The 10,604-nt window shown below is 46.9% G+C and overlaps 1 protein-coding gene across 1 annotated transcript; it reads right to left on the reverse strand.

Annotated features, from left to right (window-relative positions):
• Nucleotides 1-7,200: 7,200 nt before the first annotated feature.
• LOC147000751 (lymphocyte antigen 6L-like) lies at nucleotides 7,201-9,496 on the reverse strand. Its single transcript, XM_085831541.1, has 4 exons — nucleotides 9,487-9,496; nucleotides 9,061-9,228; nucleotides 8,839-8,964; nucleotides 7,201-7,406 (listed from the first exon to the last, which is right to left on the reverse strand). Exons 1-4 carry the CDS (start codon nucleotides 9,494-9,496, stop codon nucleotides 7,201-7,203), a joined length of 510 nt encoding a protein of 169 aa, XP_085687667.1.
• Between the last annotated feature and the right edge of the window lie 1,108 nt (nucleotides 9,497-10,604).

The raw sequence follows: 10,604 nt of genomic DNA on the forward strand, positions 1-10,604 counted from the left end.
CTAACATCTCTCAACCTCTGGACCAACAGCTGGGAGGTTATTGACACCTGGACTCCTTCCATAGAACCAAGAACATGAATACATTTTCTTTTTATCTGAGCCCTTGGGTCTCTGGGTCTTCTCTGAAAGATTCTTCCCTCCAGGCTGACCCCATCCTAGAAAGCCTATCACTGCTCTCCCAACTTCCCTGTCCCATGTGTGGTTCTTGTAAGCAGCAGTCTAAATAATTGTTTTTTTTTTAATTGGGCATGGGGGAGCAGAAATGTAATCCCAACACCCAGGAGGCCGAGGCAGAAGAATCCCAATTTCAAGGGCAACCTGAACTACAAAACAAGAACTTGTTGGGGGAAAAACATCAGAAGATGAAAACAACCAGGCTTCAAGTAGAAGTAGCAGAAAGGCCATTGTAGGTCCACAGTTGGGTTTGCAATGGAGGGAGGCTACCCAAGCTGGTGTCCTTACAAGCAAGAAGAGCCAGGATACCAGGAAGGAGCTCAGGGGAGCTTCTAGCTCAAAAACCAGCCTACCCTCTTCAGAGTTCTCTAGGTAAGGCACCCTGGCAGTTTGTTAATGATGATGTTTCATGGGTGCTTTATGCTCTGAAGATGAGTCTGAAGCAATGGTGTTATTGTGGAGAACTGTGGCCCTGAAGGCTATAGTCTGGGGAGGGGAGGCAGCAGTCTGAAGGTGGTATCGAGGTCACAGCTTTCCCATGGGCACCCCACTCTGAGCCCTGAACATCTTGGACCTGAAGCTGACATCTATACCTCTGGGCTAATGCTATATGATCACCTCCCCTTGGGGCAATGCAACCAAACATACCTGAACACTGAATGTCTGCCCAGATGGTCCTTAAAGGAGCCCTTGCTCCATGAAATGGCTTTGCCTCACATTCCAAAGACACCAACTGCTAGACCCGGGATACAAACCAACATTTTCATGGCTGTTTGATTAAGCAAGCTTTATTTACACTGGCCAGACAGGTGCCTCTCCCTAAATGGAGATTTTAGAGAGTGGTCCCTCACTGCCTTTGAGGTCCCTTTTACTGGGGAGGTGTTAGGGATGATGGAAAGCAGCTGGTAACATCTGGACAGAAGAGGGACACTCAGGGCTCAAGGCTGTCTGTGGGATAGATAAGTGCAAGAATACAACACCTGGAGTGGGTGTGTCATCACAGTGTTTAGGAGTTTAACGAGTCAAAGGGGTGGGTATACATCATGGGTTACAAGTTCAGCATGGAAACACTCTGTTTGCAGAATTCATTAGGCTTCAGAAACAGAAACTTTAGGCTAGTAGAGTATGGAGACTTGGTAACAATGTATAACAATGTTGCTCCTTTAACAACAATGTAGCTCCTCTTTTGGTTTTTGCACAACCTGCCACCCCAACTGGCTTCCACCTTCCTCTGCCCATTAAAGTCTGACCACACAGGCCTTTTTAGGAGGTGTGTGGTGAAGCCTTATCTCCAACCTCTTGGTCCTTGGATGTTCCTTGGATGCTCCATGGCATGTTCCTCCCATGAACATCCACCACCTCAACCCTGGCCTTGGGCCATGTGAGTATGCTCTGTACGGTGCAGTACATGACTCACTGTACCATAAGACAACCACAACCCATTTCTCAACCTGCCTGGGGCCTGGTAGAGGAAAGAAGGTTCCAGCAGGCTTCCTGAGTTCTTAAGCTTTACCCCTTTTGGCCTGGCAGGAGGGACAGCTGGGTCACACAGCACCTAGAACCAGCTCCAGCCCCCTCCTCCACTCCACTGGGGTTCTACCCTGTGCTTGGGTTCCTAAGTCCACCTAAGGATGTACATGCACAAGGTCAGCAATGCCCCCTACCCAGGCTTGAGGGGGTGGGGCCAAGGATTGAGGACCCTCAGGGCAGTTTGCTTTTTATCAAATTCATGTTCAACAGAATAAACTGCTCAGGTGGTCCCCTCAGGCTCTCAGCGTGCAGGCGACTGAATGCCCCTGGTGCTTAGTCAGGTCTGTGAAGAGGACATTCGGTGGTGACCTTCCAGTTCACTGCTTCCATTCAAAGTGTCCAGATCTTATCACCTCTGAACTTTAAGTTGAAAATTAATACTGAAAAAGGCAGCTGCAGTTTCTCAGATTCAACACATTTACCATGAGAACATCTGTAAAGTAGTTCGAAGGAATGAGTGAGAAAATCTCTCTTCCATCTGGAAACCTGGGAGCCCCACTTATCGGGAAGAATAATGATATTCAGTTGAGGGGTCCTTTTTTATTTTTGAAGTAACCTTAGATTTTTTTAAAAAAATAAATTGCAAAAAAAAGCTGTATGCAGAAACCCATGCCCATAATCCCAGCATTTGCTTGGAGGCAGAGGATCAGAGGTTCAACTCCTGCCTTGGCTCTATGAGACTCTGACTCTAAAAATGAAACAAAAGTATTAAAAAAAATAAAACAAGAGAAGTGTAATTATTCTGAACTTTTTTCATTTTACAAACACTGACATTTCACATAATTATACAAGCATGTTTAACCATGCTTGGCTCCTCCCCATTCTCTGACTCCTGCTCCCCACACCTCCTCTAGGTTCCATCTCACTAGCATGTCCAGCCTCAGCATCTTAAATTCAGAGCAGGACCTTGTAGTTGACTTTTGTGATGATCTCCACCCTTTAGGAATTCTAGGTCTCATCTCTGGGTCTGCCCTCTGAATGCCACCCCAGACTCCCACCATAGCTCCAGGGCTGACATGGCCATGGCCTTCCCCCACTGCATACCTTCTCTTCTCTCCATTAAAACCTGTAGCTTGTGATTATGATATGTGTTACATCATATAAGTGTTTCTTTAACACATGTAGATTTAACCTGTCAAGGGCTCACTGATTCTGGAACACTCTGGTGTTTACTTTATGTCTTTTTCTGAGATAAGAAAAATGTCCTTATTTTCTGCCTGTCTTTCTTCCTAGGTTCGGGAATCCTCCTCAGAGTCTCACAGGCTTGGAGAGCCACTGCACTATTGAGCTATACCCAACCCCACTCCATCCCCACCCCCATCTGTCATTTCTTCAAATGTTTCTTTCTACTGCAGTGTTACTTCTCAACTGCCTCCAGGATACCTGCTACACACATGTCATGATCTCTGGTGCTACCCTGCTCATGTCTTCCCTGTTTCCTTTGTCTGTGCTCAAGTGAGCTGACATCCCAGAACCAATGTTGGGCTCCTCCTTCTTTTTCTTTACTATGGCAGTGGTGCTTCATACGGTTTGCTTACTTGCAGCCATTCTTTGACGTCCTAAAACCCTTAGCTGATTTTTAAGCTTTCTTTTTCACAACTAAAGTGCTTGCCGTGTGTGTGTGTGTGTGTGTGTGTGTGTGAGAATACATATGTGTATTTATGTGTGTATACATACTGTATATATGTGGCATTCATATATATATGTATATATATACACATTTCACATATACATACACACACACACACAAACACACACGATGCTATGTTGTCTCAGTATCTCATCTCCCATGTTATCTCAACACTGCAATCTGTTATCCCTTACGTTTTTTTTTTTTTTCTGTGATAAAACATCCTGAGAAAAAGCAACCTACAGAAAAAAAGACTTTATTTGGGCTTACAATTTCAGAGGGAGAGTCTAGAATGGAAGGAGAGGCATCGCAGCAGGTAGCTGGAGTCAGAAGCTGAGCAGTCTCATATTCACAATGCAGAGAGTGGGGAGGAGGAGAGGGAGGGTGGAGTGGATATTTGGAGGTGGGACAAGACCATGAACTCTGAAAGCCTACCACCCCTCCCCCCCCCCCAGGGACATCCTTCCTCCAGCAAGGTTGCACTGCCTCAATGTTCCATCACAAACATCTCTGCCAACCTGGAACCAAGTGTGCAATACCGGATCCTGTGGGGATGTCTCTCACTCAAGCCACCTCAGCATCTATTGAGCACCCTTGTCCTTGCTGCTGAGGTTTCCACTATCTTTAGTCTAAAGAGTGATTTTGGTGCTGTGAAGCTGAACCCTCTATGACTCTGATGGAACAGGCAGTCCAGTGCCTTTGCTTCAGCAGCTCCTGGGGTCTTTGTCACAGGTACTGCTCCACCTGCTATGGATGATGGCACTGAGCAACTCAATTTTCTGTGCCTTGGTAATGCTTGGACCCACTGCTAGCCTCAAGCCTGGTGATGGGATTGCTTCCCAAAGATCCATCCCTTGACTGCTTCATGCATTTTGATGTTATCTAAAATCTCTCCTTTTGGCTGGAAACCTCCTGTTGTAGATACCATATAAGGAAAATTCCCACTTTTGAAGCAGTCACATCAGGTCCACAGGAAAACTGAAGAGGAAAGGCAGCCTAGAGTTGTGTGTAGCCTGCATGGGTGGTCTTCACCACTTGGAGGTGTGAGCTCCCTTCCTTCAGAGCTTAGGCTTTTGCTGTTTGGTTTAGTAGTGGCCACTGCTGCCTAGATGAATGAGGATTCTCCTGCCTCTACCTCCTGAGTGGCTGGGATTAAAGGCTGGAGTCTGAGTTTTGTGTTAAACTCTTGATGGCTCTGTGCCACACACAGGCTATCAGAAGCTTTGCATATGGCTTCCTTGCCCATTTGGATGGCCCTGGTTGTTTGACGTTTAGTTTAACCTCATGTATAACATGTGGCACATGACCACCGATCCAGTTTTATTATCACCAAGTAGCTGCTTACTCTGTCCAGAAAAGGAACTTAGACCTCAACTCCAAAGGGTATAGAGTTACTAATACAGAGACTGGGTAGATGAGCTTGATTAAGGGCCAACACACCTAGTGATAAAGCAGTAAGCTGTCTATATGTAGTGAAGGTGAAAGGCCTACAGTAAAATTACAATCTGATCATGTAAACACGAAAACAAATAGAGAATAACTTAGTGACCAGCAAACAAACGCCAAAGTGGTTGACCAGCACTACTTGCAAATTCTGTGACTGGCAGTGCCTGCCATGATGAATGTGGTCAGTAAGAGTCAAAGTGAGGACCTAAGGAAGTAAGGTAGAGATGGACAGGAGGAGGGTTTACCATGTGATTATTCCCAGTTGGGCAAGAAGTGTGTGATTATCTCCTGGCGGAGCTTGGCCAATGCAGTATCTGGAGGATTAATTCATCTCAAGAAAATTACCCTAATCTTTGCTTAGTTCTAGCTATAACTCTTATTTTTAAAAAGTCCCCACACAGGGATCCTCACATTGTTTTCCCTATCTCCTCTCTATTCAGCCACTCATGTGTCCATATTCTTAATCATCATTGAGGTGAAACAGAGAACTTCAAAGTATCTGTCTCTAATTTACTTTTGATGATTGTTGATTGCCTGGCACTTTAGTATCCGGGTCAAGCAGATCTGGGCTGAGAAAGGCCTTGTCCATCTCAAATACCTGCCTCACCAGCACAGGACCTGGGTGGCTCTTACATGTAATCTTTTCCTGGAGGTTTTAGCTACAAGGATCCACCCAGTCCATGGAACCATGACAAGATGGTCTTCTTAGTACCTGCTTCCTTAACATAATCCAAGGAGGATATCCCAGATCTTTTAACCAGAGACTCCCAGAGCCCTAACTGTCCATACTAGGTCACTAATCGTTGCATATGGGACTACTATTTCGCCAGTGTAGGGAGTGAGTGGGGCTAAAACAGTGTGAAACCCATAACTGCAGAGAGGGTCTTGTTTAATCTGGCACCCTGGGAACCAAAATGCCAGACCACTGACAGGCTATGGGTCATGTCAATCACTGGTTAGGAAGAGACTGCAGAATGAAGTGTGGAGGCTGTAATGCACCCCGACACAGCCACCTCAGCTGAGACTGTGGTGCAGGATCCTGGAGAGCAGGGTCAGGGAGGCAGGCAGGGATGTATGGACTAGAGTGGAGATATGTAAGGATCTGGGAATGGGATACCTCACCCCTAGGTTCACTTGTTTTAGGGACTGAATCAGAAATATCCCTTCTGCGGTCAGATTTTAAACCTTATTCGCCAATTGATGGGAATATTTTTGGAGACTCTGGAACTTTCAGGAAGTTTGGGATGGGGCTTGAAGGTGCCTCCTGAACCCTGGTCCAAGCTCTCCTCAGAGCTTTGTAGTCCACCCTGACATCAGCAGTGTCTCTATACACTCCAACTGCAATGAGTTGGCTACACTGGGCCTTCCCCAGCATGACAGGCTGAAATCTTGAACCAAATACATCTTCTGTAAGTTGATGCTGTCAAGTCATGTGGTCACAGCAAGGCTACAGAAGTACATTGTCCCATACCAAGGGACTTCCAGCAACATCCTTGTTGTCTTGGACAGCTCCTTTATGCCCAGTAGAGCCTACTCAGCCTGGATAGCCTAAAATTGGCAATCAGTCTCCTCAACCCTATATGTGCTCCTTCCCTTTGCCCTTACCCAGGGACTCTCCCAAGGCCAGGTAACCAGTCATGTCCACCAGGCCTCACTTACTGCAGTGAAGCTTCAACCATTTGTGATTTTACACCCCCTTGACATTCTCTCCTGTCCTTGTGGCACTCCAGACTCTGTCCCCTCCCCTTCCTCATACAGTGGCCAGTGAGACCTCTTAGAGCTCCAGATCTGAGTTTGGATTGCATGCTCACCCTATGCTGAACCTCAGGCTTCAGGGACAGCTCTATATTGAATATAACAGTCTGTCTCTTGACTGGGTGGTTCCATGCAGATCTTGGCTGCTCTAGTCATTTAAGGCTGTACTGAAAGATGGAAGAGGGATGAGTCTCTGGGACAGAGGGCCTATGATGGAGCAGGAGCCAGGCTGTGGGTAAGCAAGAGTTTACTGTCTCTGAGTGAGATGCCCAATTCAAGTGCATGAACAGGGGACACAAGTGGAGCATTATCAGAGTGTGGCTGCACCTCTGGCTTCATCAGGTCCACGTGCCACTCACTGTGTGTGACATTGTGCCAAGGGTCAAGGGGTTTTTTTTTGAAGAAGCCTGTGGTCTGCATTGGAAATACTCCCTGTCTGTCTCCATGAGGAGTAGCAGGGTTTTATTCCTACTTCCTGGGCCAGGATGTCAGGGAGGAACAGACTGCTAAGTCCTAAGGAAAGGGTATGGTGTCCTCCCTTTTACGCTAGGGATAGAGCCTTGCCTTGCAAGTCCTGGAATGGATGAAGGTGGGATTTGAGGTGGAAGACAGGAGGTGCTAGAATGATGTGTATTTTGGGGCAGGGTATCACAGGACAATAGTCCTCACAACAGGGTGCAAAAGAGACCCATTGGCAGCAGGAGCTTCACTGGTAAGGACCAGAACCCCTCCCAACTCTCAGGTGCTCTGTTGCAGCGATTCCATGAACAGCATCTCACACTTTTCGTGATCATTCTCCCATCACTGAAAGCTCTGATGTTGGGACAAGTGGTGTCACAGTACTTGGTGACCCGATATAATCTTTGTATATCTGCAAAAGAGAAGAGACCACATGTGGTCCTAGAACCTTGTGGCTAGACGGGTAAAGTGGGGGCAAGCATCCAATATGCATGGCTGGATCTGGCCCTGCTGGGCTACCTTCTGCAGTCCTTTCAGAGGCAGTCATCACAGAGGGTCAGGAGCTCTGCTACTCAGAGTCACCACCAACCTGGGATATGGCAAAGAGCTGCAGCAGACACAGCTGACCTAGGATGGTCAAGGGCAAAAGTAGACGAGGCCTGGTTTCCAAAAAGTATGATGCTTGGTGGCAGAGAACATAGGCTTGCTAAAGATGTTGTAACAGAACCTGTGGTCTCTGTTCAGCCCAGAAAAATCCTCCCCTGATGAGTGCATTGGATTTTCACAGAGTGGTCTTCTGCTTATGAGTGCATCAAATCTTCCCAGAACACTTAACCAAGGGAGTCCTTAGAACCCACTCCCTGCATGTAGCTACCAGTTGTTACCTTCCAGTTTAAGATAAACTGAACAAAAAAGATGAGGAGTGAGGCACAAAGGCTAAAGGCTGAAAGAAAACTTAAGAGAAAAGTTGCACAACGTCCCTTAGCTTCCAAATCTTCAACTTCCACAATTCCCTTTACTGTGAAAAGAAAAAGAGATCCTAGGGGCCTCACCCTGGGAAACCTACTACTCTCTTTGGGAAAATTCCACTTGGGAAACGGTGGCTTCAACCTGCCATAACTACACAGGAGGAAACACTTCAGTAAGAGGCAGTCAGAGGCAGGACTCAGTGCTGTGGGTACTACTGCAAAGGACAGTCTATCAGGTCCCCATTCGTGAAGCTCACACTGAACCACTCCTTCTGGGGCTTGTCCTAGACCTGCAAGGCATTAATCTCAGGAATAGGATTGAGGACACAGTAGATGCCTAAAGTTTAAGAATTAATCTGTAACAAGGCTCAGGACGTTTAACTCAGCAAGGAGGCAACTCTGAGGTGTCTGCAGCGTCCCAGGCAACTAGAGCCAGGCCCAAGCAACTACTGCCACCATGGGTGTGCTCACAACAGGTCTGGACATTTTCCTATTTTCTCCTTTCTGTGGAGATGGGACAAGTAATACTGGCTTTTTCCCCCATTATTCTAAGCCTGATCTTAACTAAGGTCCCACTACCTCAGCAACTTCATATCATGCCCACATGAATGTGTGGCCTTGTAAAAAACATCCCTGACTGACTGGCTCACTTAGGAATTCAATGTCACATCAAAGCTTTTGTCCTGGGGAGAGCTGTAGAAGCAGTGACGTAGGAACAGATATGGCAATTGGGAGAGAGAAAGGAGAGGTCAGAGGTCTGACCACACTTTTCCGCACTGTCCATCACCTAGAGGACTTGTTGGGCCTGTGGGTGTGGAACCAGGACCCAGCCTTGTCAGTGGTTCTGGAGACATCCAGGCAAGAGTACAGACTCACCTATCACATCGCTGTAAAGTTCAGTCTCTCTGCTCACACAGAGTTTATCCTTTGGCAGGCAATCTGCAGGATGACACATGTTGGCCGAGGGAACTGAGAAACACTGGAAGCAGCTCAGATTTTGGACTATGAAAAAGAACACACAGAGGTGGGTGGGCAAAACAGGACAGAGCCCCCACACTACCCCTGCTTCATCCCCTTCAATTTCTGCCTAGTCCTTACCTCCTAACCTGTTGAGTATCATGTCTCGGGCAAACTCCCCAGACACCAGCGATGCCCAGAGGACCAGGAGAAGCCTGGTCGTGTCTCTTCGGAGCATTAGTCCTGCCTGGATCCTGCACAGCCTGGTACCTTGCCCTGCCACAGCCCAGTGCACCCGGACCGTGGTGCCTGGAGGAGGAGGTGGAGCACTGGCTGGAGTCTGCAGTCCCTCCCCAAAGGTTTCCAGATGAAGGAACAGCGAAGGGTGTGTGTTTATGTGTGTGTGTGTGTGTGTGTGTGTGTGTGTGAGAGAGAGAGAGAGAGAGAGAGAGAGAGAGAACAAGAGGTATGGTGTTGGTGTGTTAGTTTCTCCTCTGGAGATATCAGGACAACTTGTGTGTCCTCGACTTTGGGACCCCCCACCTTTGCAGGCCTTACAGACCTTACCTAGATCCATTTTACCTCAGAAAATGCTGCCTTAATCTGGAGCTGCAACTCAGTTCAATCCATGACTCAACCAAGGTCTCTCTTTCCAGACTGTCCCCTTGACGACAATCCCCCTAGTGGGACAAAGGGACACTTCTCTTTCCAAGCCTGTCTGCTCATTCTTTTTTTTTTTTTTTAAATTTTTAATATTATTTATTACATATTTTCCTCAATTACATTTCCAATGCTATCCCAAAAGTCCCCCATAGCGCCCCCCACTTCCCTACCCACCCATTCCCATTCTTTTGGCCCTGGCATTCCCCTATATTGGGGCATATAAAGTTTGCAAGTCCAATGGGCCTCTCTTTCCAGTGATGGCCGACTAGGCCATCTTTCGATACATATGCACCTAGAGACAAGAGCTCCGGGGTACTGGTTAGTACATCATGTTGTTCCAACTATAGGGTTGTAGATCCCTTTAGCTCCTTGGGTACTTTCTCTAGCTTCTCCATTGGGAGCCCTGTGATACATCCAATAGCTGACTGTGAGCATCCACTCCTGTGTTTGCTAGGTCCCGGCATCATCTCACAAGAGACAGCTATATTTGGGTCCTTTCAGCAAAATCTTGCTAGTGTATGCAATGGTGTCAGCATTTAGAAGCTGATTATGGGATGGATCCCTGGATACGGCAGTCTCTAGATGGTCCATCCTTTCATCACAGCTCCAAAATTTGTCTCTGTAACGCCTTCCATGGGTGTTTTGTTCCCAATTCTAAGAAGGGGCACAGTGTCCACACTTTGGTCTTCATTCTTCTTGAGTTTCATGCGTTTAGCAAATTGTATCTTATATCTTGGGTATCCTAAGTTTTGGGCTAATATCCACTTATCAGTGAATACATATTGTGTGAGTTCCTTTGTGATTGTGTTACCTCACTGAAGATGATGCCCTCAAGGTCCATCCATTTGGCTAGGAATTTCATAAATTCATTCTTTTTAATAGCTGAGTAGTACTCCATTGTGTAAATGTACCATATTTTCTGTATCCATTCCTCTGTTGAGGGGCATCTGGGTTCTTTCCAGCTTCTGGATATTATAAATAGGGCTGCTATGAACATAGTGGAGCATGTGTCCTTTTTACCG

The sequence above is a fragment of the Mus caroli genome, unplaced genomic scaffold, assembly GCF_978045245.1.
Source record: "Mus caroli unplaced genomic scaffold, Mus_caroli_1 scaffold_16, whole genome shotgun sequence".
Taxonomy (NCBI): domain Eukaryota; kingdom Metazoa; phylum Chordata; class Mammalia; order Rodentia; family Muridae; genus Mus; species Mus caroli.

Bases quoted from the DNA above. Each gene is read 5' to 3' on its own strand.
- LOC147000751 (XM_085831541.1), bottom strand. The intron at 8,965-9,060 runs GTAAGGACTAGG...TCTTTTTCATAG, and splicing joins GATACTCAACAGGTTAGGAG to TCCAAAATCTGAGCTGCTTC. The intron at 7,407-8,838 runs GTGAGTCTGTAC...TCTCTTTTGCAG, and splicing joins ACTTTACAGCGATGTGATAG to ATATACAAAGATTATATCGG.